The sequence below is a fragment of the Rhinatrema bivittatum genome, chromosome 9, assembly GCF_901001135.1.
Source record: "Rhinatrema bivittatum chromosome 9, aRhiBiv1.1, whole genome shotgun sequence".
Taxonomy (NCBI): Eukaryota; Metazoa; Chordata; class Amphibia; order Gymnophiona; family Rhinatrematidae; genus Rhinatrema; species Rhinatrema bivittatum.
In genome coordinates, this window is record NC_042623.1 from 95,196,876 (window position 1) to 95,218,062 (window position 21,187).

Genomic DNA, 21,187 nt, shown 5'->3' on the forward strand with positions numbered 1-21,187 from the left:
GCAGAATTGAGATTGGACACCAGGAGTCAGTAGCATGGGCTAGAAGGAGGAAGTGCTGGAGTCAATGTTGGCCCACAAAGACTGGAAGACAAAAGAGGCTGTGGCCAAGATTGCTGGTCTGCGAGGGCCATAGGAGATGATGCTGCAGTGGTGGGAGTGCACCCATAGCTAACAGAGAAGGGAGCTTGGGGGGTAGGAGAGCAAGAAAAGAGAGCTGCAGAGCAGGGAGCAGAGAGAGAGAGAGAGAGAGCGCTGGGAGTCTTTCTGGGGGGAGCAGAGATAAAAAAAACTGGGGGAGGGGGCTTTCTTGCTGTGAGGGAAAGTGTGCATGTACCTTGAGTTTGAAAATCACTTTGTTCTGTGTGGTCTTTCAAATATGTGTGTAACTTTACAGACGGCATCTTACTGAAAGCGTAAGTAGGTGAAAATGAATGCATGTGCTGCTGCACATGTTTGCATCTCCTAAGTCTAAGGAAATCAAACTTTTAAAGGATATTCATTTTCTTGTTTCAAGTGGGGTGATATGAAAATACAAACAGCATTCAAAACTCATAATTTAAAGAGTAACTTTAGTGTTATCAGGTTTATGGCCTTTGCAGAGAAGGCCAGCATAGCTGACCCGCTGTTGCATGTATTTATAGACCTGACTCTCTTCTCCTGCAATGTCAACTGTAACATTAATCCTTGTTTTAAATCACTGCGGCTCAAATGTCAACTGCCACTAGTTGTGCAGTTCCCCTACAGTTTATAGCAGAGAGCCCAATGGAGTCTTTTGAAGAACCCAGTCATCTAAATAGGGACAACTTGCTAGAAGTTCCTAGTTTTAGTGATTCTGGTGCAGAAGAAGAGGAGGACGTCAAAGCAACAATCAAGCCACATTACTCTCCTCTTCCACGGAGACGAAGTTCTGCTTCTTCAGAGGATGCTGAGCTAGAAGTTCCCTCTACCATTGCAAGGAAAGTTTCATTTGCCGATGCATTTGGTTTTAACCTTGTGTCCGTGAAGGAGTTTGATACCTGGGAAGTACCAACTGCACCACAAGGTGATATCATGGAAGATGAAAATGTACCCGTAGATGAATTTTTTTTAGCCCCACTGTTTGTATTGCCTACAGAAAATGATGTTATGCAGAAACTGTATAAACAGAAAGTATTGCTGGAGTCAGTGCACTTTTTGCCTAGGTTAACATCTATGAAAGGCATTATTCGAGTTCTTAATGTAGCATTTGAAAAGTTGGTATATGTTCGAATATCACTAGATGCCTGGCAGAGTTACTATGACATCTTGGCAGAGTACATGCCTGAATCTTATGATGGTGAAACTGATCAGTTCTTCTTTAAGATTTCATTGGTGCCTCCTTATCAGAAAGAAGGGACAAAAATTGAGTTCTGCATACGTTATGAGACCCCAGTTGGCATATTTTGGGCAAACAACAATGAAGAAAATTATGTATTAGTCTGTCAGAAAGAAAACTGGCAGGAAACTGATAAACCAATGGAAGATTTGACTGAGAGACTCAAAAAAAGCTGCCTAAAGACATCTCAGAGGTAAGATTTACATGTTATTTTTATTTTATAAAGTCAGGATTCCATGAACATTTATTTTTGGTTTGATCTTATATGAGTTAGATAATATTTCAATAATTTAGGATTTTGTTTCACTTAATCCATATGTTCTTCAACATGCCACACACAAATATTTAGTTAATCACAGTAGCTGTTGTTATAGTTCAGTATTTCACATTTTACTGTATAATTTTGAACTGAAGTATAAATTCATTGTTCATTTTTGAAAAGTTGTTGGAAAATCATGCAATATTCTCTCTCTCTCACTTTTTGAATATTGCCAGAACATTCCTGGAATGAACTATGCATTTTTAGCAAAAAATGCCAAAACTATCTACATTTTCATATTTGTTTCTTTTTCTAACTTTACAGCACAAACAACAATGATAATCTAACAAGCTGGAAGTTTGCTGACAGCAAGTTGGAGTTTGCAGTTAGATCAATATTCATGGTAGTTAAGTCACGATTTGTAACAGCTGGAGCAATTTTTTTTTGCTTTATTGTTTGAGATCTAGCGTAGGCCAGGGTTGGTATGGCATTTCTTTAATTGAATGTTGAGTGTTGCTAAGGATACTGTAATGCAATCATAACCAGGAAAGTCATCCAGCAGATTTAGGAAAACAGAGTTGAATTTTAAAAGAAAATCTTTTGTTTTCTGGGCTGCATGGAGTTGAGTATTGACAAAGAGCAATGTGACAGAGTAAAGAAAATTCATATGTTGCTTCAGTGGTGCTTCCTGTTAGTTGATTAGAAGCAGCATTGGAAACTTTGGAGGGAGAGCTTCACTAGTGGTACATAGAATGGAAAGCAAATCACAGATGTGATAACACTGTTTTCATGTTGATGAACTCTTGAATTTAGTCTTTTTTTTTTGAGGGGGAGAGATAAGACGTTTCTATTTGTCTGTTTTAAGCTAATACTCCTGTTCCTGGAGGAAGAAAGCTATTCCAAGAAGATCTACCACATTAAGGCACCTCCAGGTTAGAAAATACTGCTGGAAACACAGCTGTGAAAGGAATGAAGATACTGAGAAAAGAGGGGACACTTTAAAATGGCCAAAAAGAAAAGCTTCAAACATCTTAGCCTATCATATCATGTATCAGAATAAAAAGGGAACGTTACGTTTGCATGATAAGTAAGATATAATTTAGTAATTATTGTAAGAAACTAAATTTTATTTCATGAAGACATAAATACTAACCAATGAGCCATATCTATCCCATACATAAAGAAAGAGAAAAAAGCTTTAGTGAACTGGGTCCATAATGTTTGCTGTTTTTCTAAATTTAGGGGTTGGCATTAGTCAAACTTAAAACAAGTATGCAATCTATATTTTATTTTTCTAAAATGTTTGAATGCCACTTATTTTATCCTGCATTTAAAGAATCATCTGGGAGACATTTTGGCTTTAATTCTGCAAAACTCCCAGGTAGAATACATAGGCCAATATCAGGGATCTAGTGAAGCTTGAAAAATGGTTTAGAGTCTGGCAGCTAATATTTAATGTTAAAAAATGCAGAGTTATGCATTTAGGATGCAAAACCCAAGGAAAAGGCACAATATAATGGATGAAATTCTTCTAAGCATAAAAGAAGAGTGGGATCTGGGGGTAATCATATCTGATGACCATAAGGTGGCAAACAGGTGGATTAGGAGACAGCAAAAGCCAGAAATATGCTTGGCTGCATAGGAAGAGGAATGGTCAGCAGAAAAAGGGAAGTGATTTTACCCCATATAGGCCCCTTGTGAGACCTCATTTAGAATAAAATGTACAGTTCTGGAGATTGCATCTTCAAAAGTATATAAACCATTTGGAGTTGGTCCAGAAGATGGCTACTAAATTGATCAGTGGCCTTAATTTTAAAGCACATGGGGACAGACTTAAAGATCTAAACATGTATTCCCTAGAGCAGCGGTTCTCAACCGGTGTGTCGCGACACACTAGTGTGTCGCCAAGCACCGGGTAGTGTGTCGCGTGCTCCGGGTCTCTCCCGCTGCTCTTTCTTCCTTGCTGCCGTTGCCGCCGGGCTATCAGCACGTTCAAGCCCAGCGGGAACGGCAGCGGCGCTAAAAGAAGCTGTGGCACCTGCAGCTGGCCTTTTCTTCTTCCCGCGCGCCCCCCCCCCCCCCCGTGACCCGGAACAGGAAGTGATACGCGGTGCGCGGGAAGGAGAAAAAGCCGGCCCGTGCCGCGTGATAAAGTAGCAGCGGCAGCAGCAGCAGCAGCAGCAGCGTCATCGGCCCCCGGGCAATCGAAGCAGCCGGTAATCAAGAAAGGAGAGAGCAGCTTGAGCCTCCCGCGGTCGATGGGATTCTACTTTCTTGGCTTGCGGGGGCTGGAGGAGGAGGCTGCTGCAGTTTCCATTTGTGCTCCGGGGGGGAAGGAAGTGAGTGAGAGAAAGAAGCAGCCAGCCTGCGTGTGATTGAGAGCACGTTTGTGAGTGAGAGAAACTGGTCAGAGAATTGATGTGGTGTATATGTGAGAGACAATGAAAGTGACTGCTCAGGGAGATGACTGATGTGTATGTGAGAGTGTGAGACATTAGTCAAGGAAGTGACTGATGTGTGTGTGTGTGTGAGAGAGAGAAAAAGCATGGAAGTGAGAAATCTGGGTATGTGAGAAAGCAAGGGCATAAGAAGCCTGGTGTTGGGGGGGAGGGTGTGTGTGTGTGTGTGAAAAAAAGCATGGGAGTGAGAAGCCTGATTATGTGAGAGAAAGAGCATGGGAGTGGGAAGCCTGTGTGTGTGCATGCATGAGAGCGAGAGACTGGTTGGTAAGGTGACGGGGTGTGTGAGAGAAAGAGACTGGTGTGTGTGAATATGAGAGAAAGAATGTGATTCAGGGAATGAGAAGCCTGTGCAGTGGAGAGCGAGCATGGAAATGAGAGAGACTGGTGTGTGTGTGTGTGTGTGTGTGTATGTATGTGTGTGTGTATGTATGTGTGTGTAACAGAGAGAAAGTGATTATGGGAATGAGAAGCCTGTGCATGTGAAGAGAGTGTACATGGGAGTGAGAAACCTGGGTGTGTGTGAGACACAGCATGTGAGGGAGAAGCCTGTATATGTAAGACAGAACATGGAAGTGGGAAGCCTGTGTGTGTATGCATGAGAGAGATCAGGTGATTGGTGTGTGTGTGTGAAAGAAAGTGATTATGGGAATGAGAAACCTGTGCATGTGAAGAGTGAGCATGGGAGTGAGAAATCTGGGTGTGTGTGAGACACAGCATGGGAGTGAGAAGCCTGTATATCTGAAAGAACATGGGAGTGGGAAGCCTGTGTGTGTGTATGCATGAGAGAGATCAGGTGACTGGTGTGTGTGTGTGTGTGTGAGAGAGAGAGAGAGAGAAAGAAAGTGATTATAGAAATGAGAAGCCTGTGCATGTGGAGAGAACAAGCATGGGAGACTGGTGAGTGTGTGTGAGACAGAGAAAGTGATTATGAGAGTGAGAAGCCCATATATGTAAGTAGAACACGGGAGTGGGAAGCCTGTGTGTGTGTATGGCATGAGAGAAACTGTTCAGGAAGGTGACTGGTGTGTGTGTCAAAGACTGGGAGATGATTAGTGTGTGAGAGACAGAAACTGGTCATGGGGGCATGACTGGTATGGTGTGTGTGTGTGAGAGACATGGGCATTAAGGAAGAGGACCATGAGTATAGAGCTTAGCCTCTACTGCTGCTTCTGCTGTGTGCTACGGCCTGCATGGAAGAGGAGCAGGAGAGCTGCTGGAGGGGGTAAGTAAAGGTGGCTTTTTAAGTTTATTTTTCTTGATTGACTGCCATTTTAATTATTTAATATTATGTGATGTGTCTGCTTTTTTTGAAATATTTTATTGGTGTTTGGAGAATTTTTTTAATAGTTTTTAATAGTTTTTAATTGTTGGATGTTATTCTGTTCATAGCTATTTAGAAACATTTATTCTGCTTATTAGTATAGTTTTACAATTATTTCTGTGTGGGGATCTATAGCTGCTTGCTAGTTCTGTTTTCCTAATAAGAAGTGTATTGGTTTTTAGGGCCTGATTTAATATTTATATTGTTGCCTTTTCATAGATAGGGTTGCTCCTATTTGAGTGTATTCCATAATACAAGTGTAAATGTGTGTGGATTAGTTTATGTGCATTACTACAGATCCTGGGAGTATGTTAGGTCAGTTCTGTGTCTGTTACCGAGATGAAATATTTTACTAGCATGTAAGAGTTTTATCAGTCTTATTTGTTGTGTTTTCTCAAGAGGACATGCATTGGTGGTAAACTGCTGTCTTTTCATAAGTAGGGCTATTGAGCCTGGAAGTAGAAGGAGTTTGAGTTGCTGTTACTGAGATGACACCAGAACCAGAATATCTTTTTTGTAGGGTGAGTTGTATGGGGAATGTCATAATTCTGCTTTACATCCATTATTGTGGGTCAGGGGGGTTCCCGTGGATGCAAACTGAACTTTTACATCTAGCCCCGTGACGATCATGGGTCAGTGTGTCACGCATGTGAGAACCATCTGTCAGGTGTGTCCCGACAGAAAAAAGGTTGAGAACCACTGCCCTAGAGGAAAGGTGAGATAGGGGAGATAAGATAGAGACTCAAGATTTCTATGCATGGGTCTATTTTAATAGAAAGGAGCTCTAGAATGAGGGGTCATAGGGTGAGGGTGAAAATGGATAGACTCAGGAGTAATCTAAGGAAATATTTCTTTACAGAGAGGGTAGTGGAGGCATAGAACAGCCTTCCAGTGGATATGGTGGAGCAGGGGTGGATTGGCCTATTAGGGCTTCGGCCTGAGGAACCATTGCAATCAACACTAGGCCCTGCAGCAGCTGTGGTAGAGCATGAGACGCACTCTAGTCCCTCTTCTCATTTCTCTTGCTTTCCCACAGCTTCATAGGCTTCTGCTTCTCTTCAATCTGCCCTCCACCCCCCCGCAGCTGTGATGTCTCTGCATTTTTGGTTTTCTTTTCCTGCGGCATCACTGATAGCTGTGGGACTGCTCCCCCCTCCCCTAACCACCACAGTGGTATGAAATGTTCCTGTGGCTGGCCCTTACACTAGCCCCGTCTCTCTTTCTCTGCTGAGGAAGCCAACAGCAGACCTTCCGCTGCTACCTTGCCACAGCTGAAGGCTCCTCACTGATTTCTGCGGCTGGCCCCCCCTCCCGTGGCAAAAAATAGCTCTCTCCCATCCATCCTGCATCAGGGCTGGTAGCCCTGCCTTGATCCCTCCTAACCACCAATGTAAACACATCTATATAAATAAAAATGTAAAATAGTTTGGACATAATCGATAATCTCAGAAACTACTGCACCAATTGCTTTCAAATTTGGACACATCCTTGCTTTCACTTTCGGCAAGGTTCTTCTCTATCTAGATTACATAGATGTCACACGGTTACAGAGAAAAACATGTTTTTACATGTGTGTGGGGAAAACAGCGACATCTGTTGGACAGACATGCAATACACGCTATCTACCTTGGGAAATGAAGCTGCTGTACTGCGCATGCGCGGGCGGGAGCGCACATCGGGCACAGCGAGACCAACATGGCGCTGGGAGGAGCAGCAGCGGTGCACGTCAGGCACAGCGGGACCAACATGATGCTGGGAGGAGCAGCAGTGGCGGATTGGCAGCGATATCGGGCGTGGTGGTGTTGGCCGGCCGAACTTCGACACCTGGGAGGAGCTGCTGCGGCAATCTGGTACGGCTCACGTGCATGACAGGGAGGGATCCTCGCTGACCTTGCGTCTTCAGGAGCGGGCCACGCAGAACCGCACAAGAGGGAGAGGGACGGGGGGGGGGGGGGGGGGATCAGCTGGGAGGGCATTGCGAGCAGGAGGGGATCTGAGTCAGGGAAGGAGATTCAGAGAGGGTGTGCTGTCACTGACAAAAGGGTAGGGAGTAGGCAGGGAGAGGTGACAGTGAGGGGAGGGAGAATGAAGGGGGCGGTGAGTGTCATGGGAGAGACACAGAGGGGAGAGGTGAGTGTGAGGGGTGAGAGTTGGAGTGGGGACAGGGGAGGAAAGGGGGGGGTTAGTGACCAAAGGGGGAGGGATGAGTGTGAGGGGAGAGAGTTGGAGTGGGGACAGGGGAGGAAAGGGGGGGGGGTGAGTGACCAAGGGGAAGGACGATGTGTGACTGAGGTATATGAGCAAGGGGAAGGGGGAAGGGGGGAAAAGAACCTGACTCTGCCACTGCAACGTGTGCTGGGCCACCGTGACGCAGAGGGGAGAGGTGAGTGTGAGGGGTGAGAGTTGGAGTGGGGACAGGGGAGTGAAGGGGGGGGGGGTTAGTGACCAAAGGGGGGAGGGGTGAGTGTGAGGGGAGAGAGTTGGAGTGGGGACAGGGGAGGAAAGGGGGGGGTGAGTGACCAAGAGGGAGGAGGATGAGTGACTGAGGTATATGAGCAAGAGGAAGGGGGAGGGGGGGGAAAGAACCTGACTCTGCCACTGCAACGCGTGGCAGGCCACCACTAGTATGTATATATATATATATATATATATTTATTTATATTTAGAGGCTGCATAAGAAGAGAGAGAATGGGGGTGTGCAAGGGAGCATGTGTGCATGCATGTGTATATGTCAGTGAGTGCAAGGAAGCATGTGTGTGTGTATGTCAGCAGGAGCATGTGTGAGTCTGCAGGTGCAAGGAAGTATCTGTATGTGTGAATGTGTCAACTTGTGCGAAGGAGCATGTATGTGTGTGTGTGTGTGTACCAGCATATGTATATGAGGAAGGAAAAAGTTTTGTTGCGACCGTCACTGTTCGACATCCTCACTCCGCCCTCTTTACCTCTGTGGCAACTCCCTCCGGGTCTGATGGACGGCTGGCTGCCGCAGCATCTCCATGCCGTCTCTTTCCGGCGTCCCTGGACTGGCTCGATTTTGCAGATCCGCCATGTTGCCTGAAGACCTAGGGTGCGCGCGCGTGCTCTGATTGAAGTACCAGCTAGAGCGCGAATCTCAGGGGCGTCCCCCTGAGATGACGTCATCTGCTTCCAATATTTAAAGGTCTCTATTTCACTATCTAACTGAGTTAGCAAGGAAGGGGAATACTTGAGGATCCCTCTCATCAAATTAAAAGATCCACTACTGTTATCCTCCATTCACGGGGAGCCCTTACCGGGCAACGTAAGTTGCGAAACCGTACCAGTTATGCTTTGCACTGGAGCGCTCCATACGGAAACAATCTCTTTCTTTGTACTGGAAAGGGCTATGCACCCTATCATCCTGGGGTCACCCTGGCTGCAAATGCACCAACCCCAATTTGACTGGGCATCCCTGGATCTCTCACGATGGGGCCCAGAATGTCATGGGAGGTGTCTTAAGGAGATCTCGCCTATCATATGCATGCCTACGACTCCAGCGATGCCAGGACTGCTGCCCCAATACGCATCCTTCGGGGATGTGTTCTCTAAAGAAACGGCTGATATTCTTCCTCCACATAGGCCCTATGACTGTGCCATAAGACTGAAGCCCAATACCGAGCCACCGAAAGGACGGGTGTATCCTCTCTCAGTTCTTGAGAATAAAGCTATGTTGGAATACATTGAAGAAAATCTCCAGAAGGGTTTATCTGACCATCTAAGTCACCAGCCGGCGCAGGCTTTTTCTTTGTGGGGAAGAAGGACGGCACCCTACACCCATGTATCGATTACCGAGGTCTAAATGAGATCATGATCAAAGACCGTTACCCCTTGCCGTTAATCTCGGAGCTGTTTGACAGGCTGCAAGGGGCCAAGATATTTTCAAAACTTGACCTGAAGGGGGCCTACACCTTATTCGCATACAGAGTGGCGATGAGTGGAAAACGGCCTTCAATACATGAGACGGCCACTTCGAGTATCTTGTAATGGCATTCAGGTTGTGCAATGTGCCCGCCATATTCCAAAATACGATGAATGACATCTTGCGGGACCTGCTGTACAAGAACGTTGTGGTCTACCTGGATGACATATTAATCTTCTCCCAGGATTTGGACACCCACATTGCAGATGTCAAGCAAGTACTCTACCGTCTCCACGAACACTGGCTGTACGCCAGACTCTCCAAGTGTGAATTTCAGAAAGACTGTGCCTTTTCTAGGCTACATAGTATCGAAAGAAGGCTTTCAAATGGACCCTCATAAACTTGAAAGTATCAAGAATTGGTCTCAACCTACCAGCCTGAAGGCCTTAAGGAGATTCCTGGGGTTTACCAACTATTATCGAAGCTTTATAAAGAACTATTCCTCGTTAACTGTACCCTTGATGGCGATGACTCGCAAGGGTGCCAACGCTTCAAAATGGTCCGCAGAGGCCATTTCTACATTCAAGATATTGAAGACTGTCTTCTCCACAGAACCATGCTTACGGCATCCAGACCCCAACAAGTCTTTCATAGTTGAAGTTGATGCTTCAGATGTGGGGGTAGGGGCTGTGTTAAGCCAAGCGGGAGACCTAAAAACCTTATGACCCTGTTCATTCTTCTCTCGAAGATTTTCTCCAGCCGAAAAGAACTACGGGATCGGCGACAAGGAGCTCCTGGCTATAAAGCTTGCATTCGAGGAGTGGCGGCTATGGCTAGAAGGCGCTCAACATCAAATAACCGTCTTCACGGATCGTAAGAACCTTGAGTATCTCCGCACGCACAACATTTGAATTACAGACAGGCCAGGTGGTCTTTATTCTTCAACTATTTTGATTTTGTGCTTAAGTATTGACCTGGAGATCGAAACACCAGAGCAGACGCACTGTCTCGCTCGTTTCACTCAGAAGATGTGCCTGATGAACCACAGCACATAATAGATCCAAAGAAGATATCCCTAGCAACCAGCCAGTCTGTTTCCACTGGTGATGCTACCATCTCTCATTCAGCAACTTCTACTGGAGAGTCATCTTTACAAGTGGATCTTGGACGTACCCCAACATCACCACTTCCACTGAAACCTTCAGTGACGTCCACAGCAGCTCAATCCATTGCTGCTGATATCATCAATAACACTCTTCCAAATCTCAAGATCCACCTGTCATCAATGCAGAAGTTGACTTAGAAATTAAGATCAAAGAGATTCTGGATGTTCCTAAGAGAGGCAAGACTTTTGAATGCCTTCTGATTTGGGAAGGCTTTGGCCCCGATTTAATCTCTTGGGAGCCTCAGACCAATATCTTGGACAAAGCGATGCTTCATCAGTTCCACCTCACGCATCCTTCTAAACCTAAGCCTGGTACCCGAAGAGGAGATCGCCCTTTGAAGGGGGGTACTGTTGCGACCGTCGCTGTTCGACTTCCTCATTCTGCCCTCTTTACTTCTGTGGCAACTCCCTCCTGGTCTGATGGATGGCTGGCTGCCGCGGCATCTCCATGCCATCTCTCTCCAGCGTCCCTGGACCGGCTCGACATTACAGATCCGCCATGTTGCCTGAAGACCTAGGGCGTGCACGCGTGCTCTGATTGAAGTACCAGGAAGAGCGCAAACCTCAGGGGCGTCCCCCTGCGATGACGTCATCCACTTCCAATATTTAAAGGTCTCTATTTCGCTATCTAACTGAGTTAGCAAGGAAGGGGATTGCTTCGGCTACACTTCCCAAGCTACTCTGCCTCCTCGGACTTACCAGGGGTACCCACTCCTCGGGGGCCTCGCTCTTTTCTTTACTTTCAGATTACAGATAGGAACCGGTACTGCTCCTTGAGGGCCCATGTTCCTGGACACTCTGAAGATTCTCTACTGCTTGGAAGCTATCGCTGCTACAAACAATTGTGAGTTACCATTGCTCTCTCAAAGTTTTCCCTGGAACCAGGTACTCGCTCCTTGAGGGCCTAAACCTTTCCAGCACCTGAGCTTCCTTGAGACCTTATGTGAGTTTTGTCATCTAGTTCTGTTCATGAACTCTGCCTACTCTGCCTACTCACTTTCTACAGTTTCTCAACAGCTCAGCCATCCTGGATCGCTGTTCCAGTACCTGAGAGACTATAGCCCTGCCGGGCATATCAGCTCACTACTGCCACCTCTGGTGGTTTCAAAAACCTTTTTAATAAAAGAACTAATGTGTGTCTGGCTCCATACTCAAGCCTAGCCGGTGGTACCTCTTGGGATATCCTCCCGGGGGCGTGGTCATCTGCCACCGGCCCAGGGATCCACCTACAACTATTACAGATTGCTAACTCCTCCTTCTTTAGGAGCCAATAAGAACAGATTGCAACTCCGCAGTCTAACAGCAGATTTATTACAGATTGCTAACTCCCAGCTCTAACACAGGGCTTTCCTAACAAGTTTGGGCACCCCCTCACACCCACTAATCAAGAAGAATCTCAGGGTGACTGGAAAGTATAGAATGTAGGGGATTTTTACATTCTTATTGGTTTTATTTATTGGATGTTATCTGATGTGTCTGCTGTTTTAAAATATTTTATTGGTTTTTGTAAAATTTTTAAAAATTGTATATGAGTTTAATTATTGGATGTTTAGTTGTTTTGAAATATTTATTATTTTTATTAGTATGGCTTTACTATTGCTGATTTATATTTCTTGATTTCATTATTTGAATTTTTATGAGGAATGATAATGTTTCTCTTTTTCTACTGTTCAACTGCATACAGCATCTGGCTTGTTGTTCACTTTTTGTCTGCACATTTCTTTATATGATTTCTTTATTCTCTATTTGGTGAGGGTCTGTCTGTGTTCTTCATGTGTGACTAAGGTGAGGTATTCTGCTAGCATGCAGTTTCTGTGTAGGGCTCTATAGCAGCTTAGCTTGTTTTGTTTTCCAGATGGAAAGTGTATTGGTGTTTTAGGGCCTGGTATAATATTTGTAGCGTTGCCTTTCATAGGTGGGATTTTCACTGTTTGAATGCTGGCTGTTAGTGCTGTTTTGGTATTGGATGTTTAATTTATTTTAATAGTAATTCAGTTTACCTAAGGCTTCCTGAGAGCCGTGCCCACACCAAATATGTTACAACAAGCTTAATGCAATATGGGATTCAAGTGTCTTTTGATTTTTCATTTTTTTTGCAGGATTTTCTGGTTGGTACCACAGAGGTGCATGTAAATATAATGTACATGCTGTAAGTGATATTTTTACCTCATAAGACTGTACTTTAAATGTCCTTTTTAATGTAAAAACTGTTTAAAATGCAAAATGTTTAATTGTGTGTGGGGAGGGAGGGGCTGGAGAGTACAAGGCTGTAAGGTTCTTCTATGGCACCTGATACCCTTGCACCAGCCCTGGATGCACTGACTCATTGTGGGAATGTAAGATTCTGGAGCTGTGCTGCTTTGGGTTCTGTGGTTCTCCCCAGTCTCGGCCAGGGATTAATTTTTCTTTTTCTTTTTAATCCCTGGAGGAACAGCCATGGATCACGCCTGGACTCCCCCTTCCTTTCCCTTGGGTAGATAGTGCAGAGACTGGGGAACTAGAAAAGCAGAAGAGACTGTAGCACACAGTTAATGGGAATGTACTGGAGTGGTGGCAGGGACACGAAGAAGTGGAGGCAAGCTCCAGTCACAGTAAGGGATGAGGTGAGCCAAGGGGAAGTGCCTGTGCAGTGTTGGGGAGGCTTCGGTCTGCTGGGCTGACACACCTATACTGAGAGCGAGAGTGTGTGCATGTGGCTGTCTGTGTCAGAAAGATACCAACACATACCCTCTCTCAGACACAGAGAAAGTGAATGTCCAAAAGAGTGTGTGTAGGTATTTGTGTCTGAGAGAATATGTGTGTGTCTGACACTGGCTGGCAGTGTGGTTGTCACATTACTTGCCAACTGGTTCAAGAGCTGGTTGGTTGGCAAGAGACTTTAATACCAGACCAGGAATCCAAGATCTCGTTCTCTCTCCATATATATATATATATATATATATATATATATATATATATATATATATATATATATATATATATATATGGAGAGACACACACATATTCTCTCAGACACAAATACCTACACACACATATATATATATAGATATGTAACCAAACTTGTGGATGGAGAGCAACCGATTGCATGGATAGAAGGTGATTGCAGTTCTTCCCTATTCTAGAGTATGCGCTGCTACTTAGATATTTAGGAAAAATGTGACATTTATGTTGCTGATATTTTTGGCTGAATTTTGCCAGGCTCCGGAACGCGTTACCTCTGAAAGGTCTGAGGTCCTTTCAGAAACTGTTGAAACACATGCTGCAGGGAGAGTATCTAAGGGCATTGGACAGACACCCCATGGGCTAGCTTTGAAAAAAATCCCCCAGGCTGATATTTTCCTGCAATCTGCCTCATGGTGGAGACAAGAGCAGTATCTGAATTTGAGAAAGCATCGGCTAAACACAGGGGATCTCTGTGGAAATGGTAGGGATTGTAACGCTGAATTAGTTGGTGCAGATTGGCAGAATTGATAGGCCATATTGTCTTTCTGCTGTCAGGTTTCTCTGTTTCTAGATATGCAACCTGTAGATCTTTTTTCTGAGGCTGCAAACATGATATTTGAGCTTACTTTGGAGATATTAAGCACTGTCTGTGGAGATATATTTCTGTTCATCATCTCTTGCCTGCTTCTATATTTTGCAGCCTAGAGAGTGACCTCTGTGAAGAGAAACAATCTTGTGTAATTTTTCAACTAAGCAATTTACAATATCCATATGTGCCAGCTTTGTGAGTGCAGTGGGTGCTTGAACAAACTCTTTCACTGTGTCTAGAAAGGAGTAATTTGTTTTGAGTTTAGCACCCCAAATCATTTTGCAAAGTTTGCTCCTATGACAATATATGATATTATCTGGGGCTTGGTTTCTTGGACCATTTTGTTTTGCAATCCATTACTGCTATTAAAAATCTCCACCCGAGCAGAGAAGAGCCCTTAAGGTCATAGTCATGCTTTATGATAGTTGTTTCTACTTACAGGTAACTTTTCTTTCCATTCTATTGAGATCACAACAAGGATGCACCTTCATTAAAAATCCCAATCAAGCTGATCCTCTGAAATCTACTAAAACATATCCATAATTATATTAGAATAGTGCCCTATCAGATAGGAAGTCCTACACATCTCCTAGTGTTACTGCTTTAAACAGGAATGTATGCAGTTACACATGTAACTAAACCATGAACACACCTGAAGGCAGAAGAATCACTGCTGCTACTCAGTTTCCTTGTCCTTTCTTTAAAGGTTGCTGTTTATTGCCACAAAATCACAGGATGTCTTTCTGCTCTGCCATGGGAACACAAAGCGATGGGTACTTTATATGCTAGTAATGTGCCACTCTGGTAGAGGCACTGAGACAGTATAAACTTGATTGCATAATGTGATCATGCTCATTGCCCAACTGAGAACCTACAATGACAAGCACCACCACCTCTATTGCTGCACTCTGGTAACCTGTACTCAGATCAGATCACTCTCCAGCTGGTCATTCTGAACCAGTATTTTGACACTCACAAAAACCCCTGGAAGATCCTGTACGCATAAGTAGGTTTATTTCTTTTCTGAACTATTTGTGTGTGAAGTACTGGATTCTCTGAAATTGTTGATGGGTCCAGTATATGGTGCTGGTGTGAGAGTAAGAAATAGTGCCTTGGCAGGTCAATAGCCCTTGCAAGACTGTTAACTAAATGAGTGTCTTCTCTTGTCCAACATTTTTCATATTTGAGAGTGTTGCTCCTGATCTGGGGCTTTGAACAGGACACTCCATCTCCCAAGTTCCATAAGGCAATGCAAGGAATCAGGGTACGGAGCAAAGGCAGAGTCAATGTGAAGACATCAAGGCAGGGAATAGGCAGGGATATGCAGGATTGAGGTTTGGGTGTGGTGCTGGCAAGTAAAAGGATCTTTGCAAGGCTGGAGACAGGGTTCATTGAGGACTCCTGATGGCAAGGAGGCTGCACCACAGGCTGAACTGAATGAGCTGTGAGTTGCTGGATAGTATAGAATGGGGCTCCAAGGAGACCTCTGCTGGTGGGGAGGTATCATAGTCAGGGTACGATTAGGCTGTGTAGCAGGTGAAATCATATCAGTAACTACTTTTGTACAGTGTATGCTTGTTACTTCTGTCCCTCTCTGTTGTGCCTGTGTGTGTTATAACATTGTTTAATTTCTGTGCTTTGAGCTCAGTCTTCTATTGCATGCAAAGAAAAGGCACAAGGTTGTTCTTTGTTCACTTTGGGGGCAGTGTCTCCAAATAGGTTTATTTTGCACACAGCTCGACAAGAATGAACCTCATACGTAAGGTAGGGTATGTTGGGAAAGATCTTAACCTCTCAGATTTACTCTTAATGTCCTTCTTAATACTTGCATTGTGCCAATTCCTTCTGGAATTCATAGCATGTAATATGTATTAACAACATGTTAAGATGTGCTTGGAAATTCTTAATCAGGCCCAATACAGTTGGATCTATTTCTGTATCTTTCTGCCACATTTTCTTGGTCTCTGATTACATCACTTAGTGCTTAAGGATCTTTGTTTTCTCCATGCAATCCACAGAATAGTAGCTGGGTACTGACTCCTCTATTAGCAATGCCAATTTCATGTTTTCTCCTCTATCACAATGTCTGGTTTTCTAGCATTGATCTTCCTATCAGTTGGAATAGGAATGCCCCTGGTGATCATATCTTCTTCGTTCTCTTCAATTTTGTTAGGGTTGTGACCCCAGTTGTTTTTCGGCACAGTGGTATTATAGTGTTTAAAGAATTTACAATGGATGAGCCGTGCTATCTTGCTCCTTTCTGTATTCAGACCTTCTGACATCAGCGTGTCACATCCAGTGATGTGATGTGATGTGATGCCCAACCGTTTCCAGTTCTGGTTCACAGAATCTTCATTTGTTGTCCTTTTTACCATTTGTTTTCCGTGCTGCAATTGTCACTCTCATCCTTAGACTTGAGTTCACCTTTCCTTAGCCACTGCTATGTTAAATCTTGATCTATGCGGGGGTTTCTGAAGTAACTTTGTACTTCTCATTGTATTAGTGCTTCTGCCAGTTATCTTTACTTATTTGCTGGTCTGATTCTTTAAAAAGGTTTTTCTCTTGTTTTGCTAATTCTGTTGCTTTTTTTCCCCTTGTGCGGTGGTGGATTTTCTGTCATTTCTTCTATTTGCTGGAAAGATTGTCCAAGCTAAAGAACAGAGATTGATGATGCTTGTTCACTTTCATACTTCAGCACTGTTTGGGTGTTTGGGTCTGTTGATGACATTAAGTATGCCTGAAGGCCTGTTATGGTAGTTCTATCTGTGTAATCAATTTTAGTGAGACCCATATCGCCTTCAGGGATGTACAATTTCAGCACACACTAGTTCTTGTAGATTATCTGATAGGCAAGGAGGAGCTTTTTAGTTTTTACATCCAAAATTGTATGATAGTGCATGATTTTCAACCGATAAATAGCTTGTATCTTATTTCATGCCGTTAAGGCACTTTTCAATATCAGCTTCAGTCTCCTGTAGAACCTTTTAAAAATCTTTTCTCGCAGTCCTTTATGTCTAATTTTTCCACCTTCCTCTACTCCTAGGTATTTATATGCACTTTCCTGCTCCAGTTACTTTATATTGCAGTCTTCAATCAGGGGGTAATTTTTAGTTTTGCTTAATTTTCCCCTAAGGAAGATTGCCTTAGAACTTATGTCCTGGCCAAATGTCATCCTGATGTCATCTGAGAAACTTTTCACTACTCAGAATGGTTCTGCTAAATGAGCATCACAAGAGTTGTAGAGTTTTATGTCATCTACAAATAGGTGAGATGTCATCAGTAGGAAATTGGTAGCTCTAGCAGTAAGGCATATTCCATACATAACCCAAGGAGTTAATTAGAGTACTCAGCGGCTGAAAGCCAGACAAAACAAAGTGGTGACAGGGAGTCTCCCTGAAATATTCCTCTCTGGATCTTAATGCTAGGAATGACATATTGACCATCCTCATTATAAAGATGGAGAGTAGTCTGCTACATTTTCATGGTGAATTTGGTATAGTCGATCAGTGCAGGGTTCTCTTTGCACATTTCAAGACAATTTATTTTCCAAGAGTGTGGGATGATATCAAAGGCTTTCATACTTTATTTTTAAAATTTGTAGTCCGCATGTATCCTTCATACATGGTGGATAACAAAATAAGATATGTATAATATAAAAAAATAATAAAAACAAATAAACATGTTCAAAGAAATATATTCAAATGAACATTACAACTGGCACTGGCAAACAATTAAAATAACAGATGATGCTAATGGCAATAAGTGTTATTGTGTGTGTTATAAAATTGTTTTATTTCTATGCTTTGATCTCAGTCTTCTATTGCAGTGGTTCTCAACCTTTTTTCGACCAGGACACACCTGACAGATGGTTCTCACATGACTGTCATGGGGCTATATGTAAACATACACTCTGCATCCATGGGAACCCCCTTGACCCCTAACAATGGATGAAGAGCAGAACTAGGGCATTATCCATAGAACTCACCAAGAAAAAAAAAAAAAGATATTCTGGTTCTGATGACATCTCAGTAAAAGCAAAACAAACTCCCTTTACTACCAGGCACAATAGCCCTCCTTATGAAAAGTTAATAATTTACCACTAATGCATATCCTATTGAGAAAACACAACAAATAAGATTGATACAATTGCTTACATGCTAGTAAAATACCTCACCTTGGGCACACACACAGAACCTACCTTCACCAAGTACAGAAAGACCACACATTATAAATAAGGAGACAAACTGAATGGAAAACAAAAAAAAGCCACTTTGCATGCAGTGCAAACGTGGAGAAATGGAAAGAGAAATATAGCATCTAACACAGTCCCAGGATCTGCAATAATGCACAGAAACTAATCTGCACAAAGTTACACCTGCATTATGGAACACACAACAACCCTGTCTATGAAAAGGCAACACTACAAATATTAAACGAGGTCCTAAACACTAATACGCCTCCTATTAGGAAAACAGAACAAACCAAGCTGCTATAGATCCCCATACAGAAATAACTGTAAAACTATATTAATAAATGTTTCAAAACAGCTGATGAACAGAATAACGTCAAACAATTAAAACTCATAAAAATGATTAAAAATTGTCCAAATATTAATAAAATATTTCAAAACAGCAGACACGTCACATAATTCTCAATAATTAAAATGGCAATCAATCAAAAAAAAAAAAACCCACCTTAAAATGCCACCTTTACTCCAGCAACTCTCCTACTCCTTTCCCTTGAAAGCACATACCAGGAGCAGCAGCGGCTGCTGAAGCTCTGCCTTACGGTTATCTTCTTTAGGGCCCACAAGTCACACACACACACACACACACACACACACACACACACACACACACACACACCAATTAAACCCTACGACCAGTCTCTGTCTCTCTCTTTCTCTCTCTCACACACACACACACACACACACACACCCCAGTCACCTCCCTAACCAGTCTCTGTCTCTCTCACACACACACCCGTCACCTCCCTGCCCAGTCTCTGTCTCTCACATACACCCCAGTCACCTCCCTGCCCAGACTCTGTCTCTCAAACACACCCCAGTCACCTCCCTGCCCAGTATATCTCTCACACTCACCTCCCTGCCCAGTCTTTGTCTCTCACACACACCTCGGTCACCTCTCTGCCCAGTGTCTGTCTCTCTCACACACACACTTTGCTTAGAGCCCCAATGCTGTATTTCCCTTTAATTTCGCAGTGGCAGATTTCCCAGTGCTGCCGCTGCCTTCTCAGCCTCACTGAAGCAGCAAACATTTATTTTATAAAAATATGCCACAGCACTCAAGCCTTTCTTCTGGCTGTCGGGATATCCCTAGGCTCGCGGCCCCCCATCTGCCTGCTTTTACAGCCACTGGGAGCTCCAATTGCTCCATCTGTAATCAGCATGGCTGAGTGCCACTTTTACTTTAAACGCGGTTCTGCCATGCTCACTGTTGCATTGGGTGGGGGGAGAATCCCTGGAGCAACCAGCCTCTGTGCTTGCGACTCACTGCCGCTTTGGGGGAATCCCTACTCTATCGCGTTTCCTGGTGCGGCTGGCCTCTTTTCTTTGTGGCTGTGTTTAATTTCAGCACTTCCAGCCTATGGTAGCCAGAGTCAGGCTTCTTCGCCGCCACAGGCCTGGACACTGCCACTCCTCCCAGCCCCTCTCAAACCACACCACCCCTGGGCTATGAGATGCCCCCCCTTCTTCCTGCCCCACCGGCCAATCAGAGGCTTCTCCTCCCACTAGCAGGAAGAAGGGAGGTGCCTTCCAATTGGCCCGCTGGGGCAAGAAGAAGGGAAGAGGTTTCCCATTGGCCCATGGGGGCAGGAAAAAGGTAAAGGAAAGTATAACTGGAGCTGTGGGAGACCGGGAGTCGCGACACACCAGCTGGTACTTAGTGACACATTGGTGTGTTGCAACACACCGGTTGAGAAGCGCTGTTCTATTGTATGCAAAGGCGTAAGGTTTTTCTTTGTACACTGTGTGGTATTTATTATATTGCTTAGTTATTCTTTCTTAGTTACATTTTATGTCTTCTCTCATCTGTGCATTCTACCTTGTCATTCTTTTGCTATGCTTAAGTGTAGTGTGATCCCTTGTATCTTTCATTTCCATTTCTGGTTTCCATGGATTCCATAGAGCATGCAGGAGAAGCATCTTCCAGTACAGGCTTGCATTCGGTAGATGCATACGTGCAGACCTTCCTTGCGGTGTACTCTGAAGGAGAAAAGATGCCTGCTATTGGCATTGCATTTGTAAATGCTGATGTCTTTTCTGATTTCACTGGTTGCTTCTATGTTATTGTTGGAATCCTGAATGAGTGCCCTATATTCTTTTTCAGCCTTGCCATAACCTGCTGTTGCTTTGTCCTGGGAGCAACCAGAGAAAGGCAAGGAGACCCCAACCCGCCCCACCCAAAGCTTTTCAGTCTCCTGCCATGGAAAAGTATCAAAAAATAAAAAATAAAAAAGTGTAGTTTTATTTTAATTACAAAGAAAAGATATATTTATTTTTTGGTAAATTTCATACCCTTTCTGTTTTTCATAGGTTTATTGTATGAGCATGAATGATTGATCTAAATGTGTGAATGCATGTGAATAGTGCAGGTACAGGTGGTATATACTTGTGAGAGTGATTGTAAAGAAGAGGTATCACTGGAGGTGGTGGTGGGACATGTGTGGTTTGTGGTTTGGAATGTTTGTATAGTAAAAGCTTCCTTTAAATAGTAAAGCTTCCTTTAAATAGAAAACAGCTGAAATGTACTGCAGTGATCATGCATTTGTCTTTTCAAAAACAACAGAAAAGGACCTATGGCAATCTATTTCTTGACCTTTTTATCATATCTAATTCTACTGGAATATGAAAGAGTGTATGTATATAAAAATATATACATAAAAAATTCTAAATAAATAAATAAAAGTAAAAAAAGGTGTTCCCATGATGTTTAATTGGAGGAAAAACAATGACATATACAGTATCCTCTCATTGAAAATAATGGAAGTTGCATTGCTGAAAGATAGCACACATGTCCTATTCACTGAGGGTCCACCAGGAGGTGAATAAACTTCTGCAAAAGTGAAGTTAAATAACCTTTTGTGGGTCAGTTTGCAGATGGAGAAGAGGATGTTTATGGAGTACCTATAGCTTAGTCTCCTGTTCAATTCAATTATCTTTTTTCTTGCCATGTTGAATTAATATTTTACTGTTC

At 43.6% G+C, this 21,187-nt stretch overlaps 1 protein-coding gene across 3 annotated transcripts in view; it reads left to right on the forward strand.

Moving 5' to 3' along the window:
- Window positions 1-709: 709 nt before the first annotated feature.
- The window catches only part of PPP1R3A (protein phosphatase 1 regulatory subunit 3A), a 129,553-nt gene continuing 109,075 nt past the window's right edge, over window positions 710-21,187 (forward strand). For 2 of the 3 annotated variants that reach the window (XM_029616481.1, XM_029616482.1), the window contains exon 1: window positions 710-1,547. In XM_029616481.1, the coding sequence (XP_029472341.1) occupies window positions 763-1,547 (785 nt within the window). In that variant the 5' untranslated portion in view covers window positions 710-762. The remainder of the gene's footprint in view (window positions 1,548-21,187) is intronic. The other variant, XM_029616479.1, reaches the window with a different exon arrangement.